The 12,247-nt window shown below is 50.5% G+C and overlaps 1 protein-coding gene across 3 annotated transcripts in view; it reads right to left on the reverse strand.

Annotated features, from left to right (window-relative positions):
* Cep89 (centrosomal protein 89) overlaps window positions 1–12,247 on the reverse strand; it is a 50,217-nt gene that overhangs the window by 32,065 nt on the left and 5,905 nt on the right. For 2 of the 3 annotated variants that reach the window (XM_027430287.2, XM_027430286.2), the window contains exons 3-6: window positions 9,916–10,074; window positions 7,477–7,657; window positions 5,909–6,035; window positions 1,927–1,955 (exon numbers count right to left, since the gene is read on the reverse strand). In XM_027430287.2, the coding sequence (XP_027286088.1) occupies window positions 1,927–1,955; window positions 5,909–6,035; window positions 7,477–7,657; window positions 9,916–10,074 (496 nt within the window). The remainder of the gene's footprint in view (window positions 1–1,926; window positions 1,956–5,908; window positions 6,036–7,476; window positions 7,658–9,915; window positions 10,075–12,247) is intronic. The other variant, XM_035449383.1, reaches the window with a different exon arrangement.

A 12,247-nucleotide genomic window follows, 5' to 3' on the forward strand; every position in this document is an offset into this window, starting at 1 on the left:
GCGTGTAGCCTGTGACCCCTGCTGGGATGGATCCCAGCTGCTGGGGTTACAGGTATGAACCACCACAGCTGGTGAAAATGCCTAACTTCTACGTTCCTACATCTAGAGACTTCAGTGAGGACCGACTTCTAGTCTGGATTATTACACTGCCCATCATTCCAGGAATCACGGAGGCGACTTCTTTTCATAGGTCGTCTCCACTGCTAAACTTTGGGAGAGAGGATCTCCCCCGTTTTAAGAGTATTAAGTGATAGTTAGGTGTTAGGTACAAAGGAAACCCCACTCCCCCAAACTCTGGTGGTGAGATCAAAGTCAGTATTCCTCGGGAACGTGTGAAGCCCATTCCCCTCCACTGAAGGAGTCAGAAGGGACACATGGCTGTCTGTGGTGCCTATTAGCATGCTGGCACAGGCTCCCCCAGCCACAAGTGCTAACTCTTTTTTTTTTTTTTTTTTTTTTTTTTTTTGGTTTTTCGAGACAGGGTTTCTCTGTGGCTTTGGAGTCTGTCCTGGAACTCACTCTGTAGACCAGGCTGGCCTCGAACTCACAGAGATCCACCTGCCTCTGCTGGGATTAAAGGCGTGCTCCACCACCGCCCAGCTCAAGGGCTAACTCTTCTAACCTCCTCCCCTACCTTAAACTTCCTCCAGCCCAGGGGCTCCCCTCCCCCGCCACTCATCTCTCCTCACAGCCCCCCTATTTCAGCCATGCCTCAGTCTCCCACTCTCTTGGTCCCCTCTTTGTCTTCGTCTCTGGCCCTCCCCATGTCTCTCTCCCTCTCCTCTCTGGTGGCGACGTTCTGTCCACTACTTCCTCTCCCTGCTCTGGACAGTTCCAGAGGCCTCCGGCTGTTCCCTCCCTCCCTCCTGTCTGCAATAAAAGCTTTCCCCTTGGCCACGCCACGGAGGAGTCATGTCTTCAGTTTATATAACTAGGGAAATATCTCACCCACTATGAACTTACCTAGCAAGCACAGGGCACTCAGTTCAAGCCCCAGTACCTCAAAATATCAGTGTGTGTGTGTGTGTGAGTGTATGTGTGTGTGTGTGAGTATGTGTGTGTGAGTATGTGTGTGTGAGTATGTGTGTGTGAGTATGTGTGTGTGTGTATGTGTGTGTGTGTGTGTGTGTGTGTGTGTGTGTGAGTGTATGTGTGTGTGTGTGAGTGTATGTGTGTGTGTGAGTGTGAGTGTGAGTGTGTGTCCAGCCTCCCTGCAGCCCCCTCATAAATACTAACAGGCACCCTACAGAGAGAACAGTGTCTACTCAAGAACCTAGCAGCATCCTCGGGCCAGGACTTCTCACCTGGGAAGTGAGTTTGCATCCACACACCCTGCTACCCACCCGATTCCCTGCCTCCTGCCTGGGAACCAGAGAGCCTGGCTGCAGGCTTGGGCTTCCGCCCCTCCCCCATCCTCAGACTGCTATAAGGAGGGGACCCCACTTTTGCTATGTGGGCTCTGATTCCTCACTCTGGAGATGCTGGCATGCTGTCTGGCTCTTGTGTGCAGGCCTGAACCCTCCTTGAAGCTCTCTTGTCCCTGCCTGCCTGTCTGTCTGTCCATGGCATTAACTTTTCTAATAAACCCCTTACTCCCTAGTAATCCACCTCAGTGTCCCTCATGAGTCACTCCCCTCTACGTCCTCACACAGAGGGGTTAGTCAGGGAAGCATGCAGCAGGAGAGAATCCTTACAGGATCTCTTCACATAAGCGTGGTATTGTGAAGAAATCAAAGATCATACCTCAGGAATGAGCTGGCTTCTACCCAAGGACACAAGGGAAACTGAACATGTACAAATCAGGAAATGGAATCACAGTACAGAGTCAGTGACAGAAGTCACATGGTTTAAAAAAGAAGAAAGAAAAGACAAATGACAGTGCAAAGTCAAATTTTTGAAAATGGGAATTTTTGAAAATAAGCTTACCTCTAGATTCAGAACAGAGTATTTACCATCTGGTTTAAAAAGAAAAAGTGGAAAGTTTTAAAAGCATAAGAAATTTGGCACACTAGAAGAGTATACTCATAAACCCAGAAACTTACCTTGTCCCCAGGCATAGAACAAGGTCCCCACAAAGGCTGTGGTGAGCAGGTCCCAGGACAAGGCAGGGGCCTGACCTTGACTGGGCCATCTCTCTGCCCTGTCCATTCCTGAATTCCTGCAGTGGCTCCCATGGTCCAAACCACACAGTCCCACAGCCAAACCCCTTGGGGAGTTGGAGGCCTGAGCCTCTCATGCTGTAATCTTTCCGACCTCCTCAGTCACATGTTTCTCCTGCCAGCCAAAGATAGCCAATGCCGGCCTCCACTTTGCCCCTCACAGCTAGCTACAGGAGCACCCAAATTAAGTCATAAAAACAGCAAGCTGCCTCAGTGATACAGATGCAAAGAGATCTGGTAGGGCCTCGTCGTTGTGTGGTAACTGAGGTGCCCAGGGAGAGGGACAGCCTCCACTCCCCTCCGCTGACAATTTTCTCTAGGGGCAAGCTGGAAACCTAGGCTGCTTCTAGCATCCCACCATTGATCTGAGGAGCATAAGTAAGTTACCGAACAGCAAACTCTGTGAAAAACAAAACAAAAACAGCAACAAGAACCAACTGGCTACGGAGTTCAGAAAATCAACTAAGAATCCTAATGCGTACAGCATTTTAAATCTACTTCAGACGCAATAAAATTCCTAGAAGTTGAACCATCATCACTGGTTTTAACAGTTCTGTTGGGTTTTGTTTTGTTTTAGTTTTTGTTTTTCTTCCTTTCTTTCTTTCTTTCTTTTTTCTTTCTTTCTTTTTTTTTAAAGGCATGCAGTGTTCTGTCCCTGCACACCAGAAGAGGGCACCAGCTCTCATTACAGATGGTTGTGAGCCACCATGTGGTGCTGGGAATTGAACTCAGGACCTCTGGAAGCAGAGTTGGTGCTCTTAACCTCTGAGCCATCTCTCCAGCCCCTCTTCTTTATTTCTAATTTAAACAAAAGAATACCATGTTACCTGCCCTGGCACTCTGGCCACCTCCTCTACACCTTAGCATGAGGGGATGATCGCCGGGATGCCACATGGAAGGCATTGAATTTTCTTTTATTATTACATTTATTTATTTATTTATTTATTTATTTATTTATTTATTTGTGTGTGTGTGCGCGCGCGCGCGCGCGCGCGCGCGTGCACGCGCCTTTAACCACGGAGCCATCTTGCTGCCCCTGAATATACTTTTGATGAGCAAATGGCTAAAGAACTGTACCAAGAAGAAAGGCTGTTTTTGTTTGTTTTTTCAGTGCTGGGAATGGACCCAGAGCCTGCTGAGACACACACAGCAATGTCTATGGTTAGGGAGATTTTTCAGCTGGTCGTGGTTTGGTGTCTGACAGTGCTGCCTCAGCTCTTACTGTCTTCCCAATTAAAGCTGTGGGATTAGAGCCAGAAGGCGAGATGCCAGTGGTCCCAGATACTGGGGAGGGGATGGACTCATTTACTTTCTGCTTTATTGCATGCTCAAAATGAGCACATTATAAAAGCTTGCAGGGCAATTCCTATACTTGCCCAGAGAAAATAATGATCTCTATTTTTCTTAGGCACAAACTCTTCGGAAAAAGAATGGAATGAAGAATTAAAACCTCACTTCACTTAGTCATGGACGTCTTACACGAGGTTCACCTGGCTGTGCGGATTGGGTTTGTTTCCCATTTCCTTGTGTCTGTCGCCCTAGCTGGCCACAGCTTTGGTTGTTCTGTCAGGGACAGGGTGACACTCTGCAGCCAGGCTGAGCCTGACCCCCGCCCTCCTGCCTCACTTCCATGCTGGCTGGCTGCCGTCTTCTAACTTAAAACTTCTCAGATAGATCTCATTTCTCTTCTTTATATGGAGGAGGGGTGCCAACGATTTAACGGTTTCTCAGCTTATGTCATGTTGTGCCTGGCTCTAACCCCGATCTTCACAGAGAGAAAATTCACACAGGAACACACCCTTGCTGCCAAAATTCCAAATAAATCAAAACTCTCTGATAACCGAGACTCCTGAGCCTGTCCCTCAGCATAGTGTGATGGTTAACACTGTCATTAACGGACAGTGTCCAAAATCACCCAGGACACAAGGCTCTGGGCATGGGAGGGGGTTTCTAGGTTGGGTTAGGTGGGAAGATCCAGCCTAAATGTGGGTGGCACCGCTGCACGGACCGGGTTCCCGGACTGAATGAAAAGGAGGGGGCATGCTGAGTGCCAGCACCCAACTCTGTGCTCCCCGGCTCGGCTGCACAACCCCGCTGCCTCGGCTTCCCCGCCACGGTGGAGTGTATCTCAGACCCTGAGCAGGGGGTGGCTATGGAGCCAAAGAGATCAGGAAAGGCCGTGAAGCCTGGAGGGAAGGGAAAGTGCTCCTGAGAGACACGGGGCAAGGGTGCCGGGTGGCATCTGTCGTGTGGCCAGCAACAGTGGGGACAGCCACCAGGGAGCGGATGGGATGCAGGTGGACGTGACCGTCTGCGCTACAGTACTGATAGACACATGCAGACTGAGCAGAGGACAAGTATGCAACTTAGCCAAGCCTCTTGTCACCTGAAAGGACAGAGAGGAGAACCAAACACTAGAAGCCAGAGCGCCTCATCTGTTTTGTGTCCACCCACCTTGGCTTCCCAGGGAGTCTGCCAGAAACACAGACCTCTGTGTCCCACTCTCAGCCACTCGATTAGAATCTGGGTTTTGGGACTTTCCCTCAAGTGCCTCAGGCCTTTTAACACCCAACAAAACCCAGGCGGCACTGCAGGCCCTGCAATCTCCCTAACCCACACCTGTGAGCCCAGCATGAGGTTTATCCAGTCTGTTGGCTCAGCTTGGAATCCCGGTACTGGGGAGGTGGAGACATGGATCCCTAGGGATCTGGCCCAGCCAGCCTGTACTGACTGGTTTTGTGTCAGCTTGACACAGGCTAGAGTCATCAGAGAGGAAGGAGCCTCAGCTGAGGAATGTCTCTATGAGATCCAGCTGTAAGGCATTGTCTCATTTAGTGATCGATAGGGGAGGGCCCAGGCCCTAGTGGGTGGTGCCATCTCTAGGCTGCTGGTCCTGGGTTCTATGAAAAAGCAGGCTGAGCAAGCCATGAGGAGCAAGCCAGTCAGCAGCTCCCCTCCGAGGCCTCTGCATCAGCTCCTGCCTCCAGGTTCCTGTCCTGCCTGAGTTCCTGCCCTGACTTCCCTCTGATGAACAGTGATGTAAAGTGTGAGCCAAATAAACCCTTTCCTCCCCAACCTGCTTTTTGCTCATGGTGCTTTGTTGCAGCAACAGAAACCCAAACGAGGATGCCAGCCAATAAAAGACCCTGTCTCCAAAAGCAAGGTGGGCAGCTACTGAGGAACAGCCTAAAGTTGGCCAGTCTGGCCCCTTCACAGAGCACACCTTCACACACCCATGCATCCAAATGCACACACACTCCGACTGTGTCCCGAGGCTCAAGCAACTCAGGGGGCCTGACAAAGCAGTTGCTTGCTGCCCACTGCTCGGCAGGCTCTGTCGCCCTGTCCCCTCGGGGATATCAGAATTGCTTAAACCTTTGCCATAATGGGCTGGATTCTGACTGTGCCCAATAAAATATATCAAAAAGGGTGAAGTGCATTTCCAGGATTTTGCCAGGAACATCCATCTATACATTCCTGCATCCAACAAGCCCCTCCCTGATGGCCCGCCGCGGCCATGGTGACAGGGAGCAGAGGGAACGGCACACCTACACAGTCAGGGCCTGGGCTGGGAGAAACAGACAACACAGACAAGGGCTCTAAGGGAGCATCTAACATGGTCCAGGCAACGTCACATCTGGGCGACCCCTCATTCAGAGTGAGGATGAATCACAGAGCCACAGTGCAGAGGCGAATGACACCAGAAGCGGTAACCAAAAAAGCGCTCTGCCGTTCACTTCCGTCCTTACCTCTGTGTTGAACGTGCTGTGGTGAGGAGGGTGAGGAGGAGGAGGAGGAGGAGGAGAAGGAGGAGTCTGCAAACCCGACTTGCTCAAAAGTGTCATCATCTGTCACCATCTTTTGTGACGATGGTACCTTTTGGTATGAAAGAGAACAGCACATGGTCCGTGTTAGCTGCATACATCCTAACAACTCAACTGTTCTACGTTATCCCGCCCTCACAGCTGCCACACACACGCCAGGGCTGCCTGCCACACACACACGCCAGGGCAGGAAGAAACCACAGACCCCTATATGAAAAGTCTGGCAAAAAAAAAAAGTCGATGGCCTAGGAGATACGGCTGTGGGAAGCTTCAGATCCCACACTTCCTGGGTGGCTTCCCTTCCACGTTCCTGCTCAGCTGCCTCTCGCTTGCTCAGGACAGCACCCGGTGCCATCACACCCGGCCCTGGTGCAGCACCATAAAAGTCCATGTGTGACAACAAGTGCATACACACACCGTGCCGCAGCAGACGCCCATGGAATGTCCATGCACACGCGCAGCAGAGCACACGTCAGCCAGTGCCACCTTCAGCTCTATTCTTAAGGGAATAAAAATGAGAGCCACCAGCGGCCACGTGAACGAGGACGGTGTGGCTGCTTAGGGAAAATTACGTGACAGTGACAGGGGACCACCTACACGAGGACTGGAGAGAGGGGCCGGAGAGTTGGCTCAGCAGCTGAGAGCGCTGGCTGCTCTTCCTGAGGACCCAGAATTGATTCTCAGCGTCCGCACGGGGGCTCACAGCCATCCGTAACCCCGGTTTCAGGGGATCCAAAGAACTCTTACTTAACAGGCACTGCCTATGTATGGTGCACAGACTTCTATGCAGTTAAAACACCACACACGGAAAGTGGAAGTAAGCAAATCTTTTTTTGTTGTTGTTTTTTGTTTCTTGTGTTTTTCGAGACAGGGTTTCTTTGTGTAGCTTTGGAGCCTGTCCTGGAACTTGCTTTGTAGACCTCTAGGATTAAAGGCGTGAGCCACCAACACCCGGCAGAAATTACAAATCTTTTATTTAAAAAGAAAGAAAGGCCAGGCGTTGACACACACCTTTAATCCCAGCACTCAGGAGGCAGAGGCAGGCGGATCTCTGTGAGTTCGAGGCCAGCCTGGTCTACAGAGTGAGTGCCAGGATAGGCTCCAAAGCCACACAGAGAAACCCTGTCTTGGAAAAAAACAACAACAACAACAAAAAAAACCCCAAAAAACAATAAAACAAACAACAGAAGTGCATACATACAAGCACACCACACACAAGCACATACATTCAGATACACACACTCAAACATACCACAAACACACCATGAAAGCACACTGCACACACACACACACACACACACACACACACACACACAACACACAGATACACAGCAAAGAAGAATCCCACAGAGATGTTTTACTCCATCCAGACAGACACGGGCTGAACACTTAGAACAATGGACGTGATGGAAAACAGCACAGAGCGTTCTCACGTGTTCTGGGCAGTTTACCCTGGGTAACATGAGGGAAGCAGCTTGGGAACGCGATGTCACCTGTTTCCTGTGAGGCAGGGCGTATGCAGCACCTCTGCCATCTTCCAAATCCTTCCAGGAGCCGGGCTCTGACTCCCTGGAGCTGCTCGACACCTGTGTTCTGGCATTGCCGTCCTCCGCGTAGCCTACAGTCTCAGAGGATGCTAAGGAAGCTCTTCTTGGCTCCTTCTGCAAGCGTTGCCTATGTTAGGTCATTAACAAACAAATAAGCAAACAAGCAACTTAGCACCTGACGCTGATACTGAAACACATTTCTTCATTCATTCATTCATTCATTCATTCATTCATTCATTCATTTCAAGACAAGATCTTACTACACAGCCCAGGCTGGCCCAAACCCTAATCCTCCTGCCTCAGCTTTCCAAGTGCTAGGATTACTGGCACACATTATCCCACCAAGCTGTTACACACATCTTAAAAGCACTGTTTACACGTCCGTGCCAAAGAAGTACTTTACCTGTAAAATACACGAAAGCTGAGTGATGACAGGGTCCGTTCACCCTGCTTTGGCCTTCTAGGGATTCTCCTCTCTCTCTCTCTCTCTCTCTCTCTCTCTCTCTCTCTCTCTCTCTCTCTCTCTCTCTCTGTCTCTCTCTCTCCCTCTCCCTCCCTCCCTCTCCCCCCTCTCACTATCTCATATTTGGTTTTTCTAGACAGGGTCTCACTGTGTAGCCCTGGCTGTCTTAGAACTCACTCTGTAGACCAGGCTGACCTCGAACTCAGAGATCCGCCTGTCTCTGCCTCCTGAGTGCTGGGGTTAAAGGCTTGAGCCACCACTGCCTGGCTATTAAGTATTTCTTTATACTTGTTTTTCATATTCTATATATACAACTCATTTTGCTATTAGTATTTTAAAAAGATTTCCTTTTATTATGTGTGTGTGCACCCGTGTGTATATGTGAAGGCAGAGATCCACAGAGGCCACAAGAGGATGCTGGATTCCCTGCAGCTGGAGTTAAAGGGGGCTGTGAAGAGTCTAAGAGCTGGGAACCGAATCCGGGGGCTGCTCCTAACCTCTTGAGCGCCTCACCTCTGAGCGCCTCACCTCTGAGCGCCTCACCTCTGAGCGCCTCACCTCTGAGCGCCTCACCTCTGAGCGCCTCACCTCTGAGCGCCTCACCTCTGAGCGCCTCACCTCTGAGCGCCTCACCTCTGAGCGCCTCACCTCTGAGCGCCTCACCTCTGAGCGCCTCACCTCTGAGCGCCTCACCTCTGAGCGCCTCACCTCTGAGCGCCTCACCTCTGAGCGCCTCACCTCCACACCTGCTATCAGTAAAGCTTTCTTTCTTTGTTAATTTTATCTTAGTTACATGTAAATGGATGAGTGTCTGGGCACATGCTTGTGAGCTCAGGTGCCCATGGAAGCCAGAGGCCTCAGATTCCCCTGGTGATGAAATGTGGGTGGGTGCTGGGAACCAAACTCAAGAGCACACGCATGCGGCCCTCTCAACTGCCAAGCTGTCTCCTGCCCTTGCTGGGTGTGTGTTTGTTTGGGACAGGGTCTCACTCAGGAGCCCCAGCTGGCTTGCTTGGAACTTGCTACGTACATCATTCTGGCCTCTCTCTGCCTCCTGATCCTTCAACCTCCATCTCCCAAATGCTCAGATTACAGATATGGACCACAATTCCCACTCATCCCCCGCCCCGCCCCGCCCCGCCCCACACTTTTTTTTACCGTCTAAATTCCTAGCCTAGAAGTACACAGTTACATGACTTGGCCAACACTCAAAGCCAATTTGTTTTCCAATTCCGTTAGTGGATGTGCTGAAGTCCTTCCTTCTCTCTGACCTATGTGAGGGCTGCCTCCTGTTCGCAAGCGCCTCTCACTGCTGAACTGAGCAGCCGCTCACTACCCTCCAGCTCTGCTTTAAAATACGGTAGGGCTGGCCCAGCCCTCGCCTAGGCTAGCATTTCTGTATTCTTCCTTTGATCATTTTATATCCTTTTTCTTTCCAGTGAACTTTATGATCACCTCCATGATTTTAGTTCAATTTGGCCAAAGTGTAATTCTTAGGAGAAAAACTAGCTATATTCAAAATGCAGTCAAGATTTCATCTTGACACTGGTCCAGCTATGTGGTCCAGGTCAAGCCTGAACTCCCGGGTTCAAATGATCCTCCTGCCCCAACTTGTACAGCAGTTGCGACTACGGTCACTGTGTAGTCAAGATTGAAACGTAAAATCCCATGGTGCACTGCTGTGGTCCTAGCTGCCTGAGAAACTAAAGCATGAGACATATAGGCTGAGGCCATCTGGTCTGTACAGGAAGACCTTGTCTCAAAATATAAAATAGAAGAACAATGGCTGTCCCTTCCAGTGCCTCCTGGACACACGGGATGAGAACCTGGTGGCTATGACCACCACCTGGTCCCATACAGAGTGGCCTCACTGGGCTGCTCTCTGCCCAACAAGAGGACACACAGCTGTAACATGTCCCTACCGAAGCCTCAGCTCTGAGGTGGTGGCATAGGGCTCGATGAGGCTGTCCTTTTCAACGTGGGAGGCGTCACTCTCAGACCGGGATCTCTGGCGAGGCTGGGGGATGGCAACTGTCTGTCCAGTCAGCGTGGTTGTCAGGATGACCGCAGCCAGAGCAGACCTATGAACACAAACATCCACAGAGGCCCTGAGCGGCGGGCAGGCAAGCTGCAGGCTGAGCTGACAGCTACTGGTTAGCCGCTGACAGCTCGCTCACAGTTGGTGACGGCCCGTCGGAATCCCCATTTAATTCTCACACTGACTGCAGGAGTCAAACTTAGGCAGCCCACTCTTAGAGCAACTGAGTGACTTGTCAGTAAGATGTGACAACAATCCACACAGTGTTGTTAATCCACACAGTCAGACAGGCAAAGCCCACATTCAGATAGTTTTCTTATTCAAATGAAAGATCTGAATGAAATAAAAGAGTAAGATAGGAAGACTTACGCCAGGTATAGTGTGGCACACATGTTTCCTGGGCTATACAGCGAGATCCTGACTTTAAATATATATGTGTAAATATATAAATACACACACACACACACACACACTCTAATGATGAAAAGATCCATCAATTAAAACATATGTCTGTATTTCCAATGCTAGCTGGCCAGCCAGCCTAGCCAAAAAGGTGAGCTTCTCATTCCGTGAGAGACCTGTCTCAGGTCAGTAAGATGGAGAGCAGAGGAAGACACCCCTGGACAAATTGCAGGCTCGTATGTATATAAGCCACAATCGCCACACAGGCGTACACTAAAAACAAATCCAAAGCAAAGAATTCCACCATCCCCTGAGTGTCGCTGTGCTACCCAGCATCCCTATTTTTCGGTTGCCACAGCCCTGTCTCTTACCTAGGGATGTCTTGAGCATTGCCTTCTGCCCTCAGATCTTGAAGCAGCTCCAGAGAGCCGGGGCAGAGGCAGCCTTTTATTACTTACAGCCAGCCTTCTCAAACACCTGAGCTTACAACGAGGAGAGCTGTGTAAGTCCCTAGATAACCACAGGTATGGGAGTTGGTTGCCAGGGGAACCAGCCAGGTGCTCAAATGGAGAGAACTTTCTGTCCCATCTTTTAACCCTGGGGCAGGTGGAGTGGGGCTGCTGGAGGTGACGGCCACCGTCAGTCACTGCATCAGTGGCACCTACGCAATGAAGCTTCCATACCCACAAGACTCACACACGCTGGAGACAGAAACACGTGTGCTTGGGGCCTTCCCACAACTCACCCTATGGATCAGTTCACAGGCCTCTTTGTGTCCTTTAAAACCTCCTTCATAAAGCAAGGCATGTGACGAACGCTTGTCACCTCAGCTCTCGGGGAAGACTTGAAAGAGGAGGGGAGCCCGTCTGGGCTACCCTACCTCAAAGCAGAGCAAAACAACCTTCATGATAAACCAATAAACACATGCAAACTCCAGTCCTCCGAAGAAGCCGCATCAGCGTAGAAGACCTGACGGGCGACGGGAACTTCGTGACCTGAGAGACGGATTGCTGCAGGATCAGAAGCTGAGGCCACCTATTTACTGCAAACCTCTCATCTGACCTAATCTCCTCGTGTCTTGGGTAAAACTCTTAGAACATACTGTTGAACTTGAAAGACCAGCTTCTTCCACAAACCCTAAGAAAGCTGTGAGCCGCCATCCCAAACCTACAGACAGTCCACACGCTCTGCAGTACCCACCTCCCGAGTCTCTGGCACTGTGTTTGGTAAATGCACTGATCTGTGGCTCCTTTTGCTCTCTGACTTACAGAAGTTAACTGGCCTCTTCCACACTGAAGCATGCCACTCAAGGCAACCAGAATCCACATTCACCCAAAGCTGGCTCAGAACCTGGACCCTGTCCCCAGGCTAGGGGCCAGTCATTTCTAGCTCAGGACAAGCTCTTCTTCCAAGGGCTGTGTTTTGCACTGAGTTGTCCCTAGGATCTGTGAGCCACTATCAGATCCAACATGAAGACAGGGTTGAGAGCACACCAGTGTATGTCCAGGTCAGAATATGGGCAAAACCACCTGGGCTTACGTCTAGTATTTGAAGTGGGGGCTGGGCAGTGGGGGAGGGTGAGCCCTCAGCAGGAGGAATCTGATACAGTCTTTAGGTGGGTAGAACCTAACAGAATTAGAGCCAACCCAGGCGTGGCCCACTGAGGAGTTAATCGCCTACTTTCTGGAGGGAAGAAGTCCAGAGTGACGGGTTCATTATCGTTGGGTGAGAACACTGGAAAAGCTCAGTGGCTTTTCCCCACAACCTCAGAACTACACCCAGTGAATGCCCAGAAATTAAAATCTAGTCAAGAC

This window comes from Cricetulus griseus, chromosome 9, assembly GCF_003668045.3.
Source record: "Cricetulus griseus strain 17A/GY chromosome 9, alternate assembly CriGri-PICRH-1.0, whole genome shotgun sequence".
NCBI classification, from domain to species: domain Eukaryota; kingdom Metazoa; phylum Chordata; class Mammalia; order Rodentia; family Cricetidae; genus Cricetulus; species Cricetulus griseus.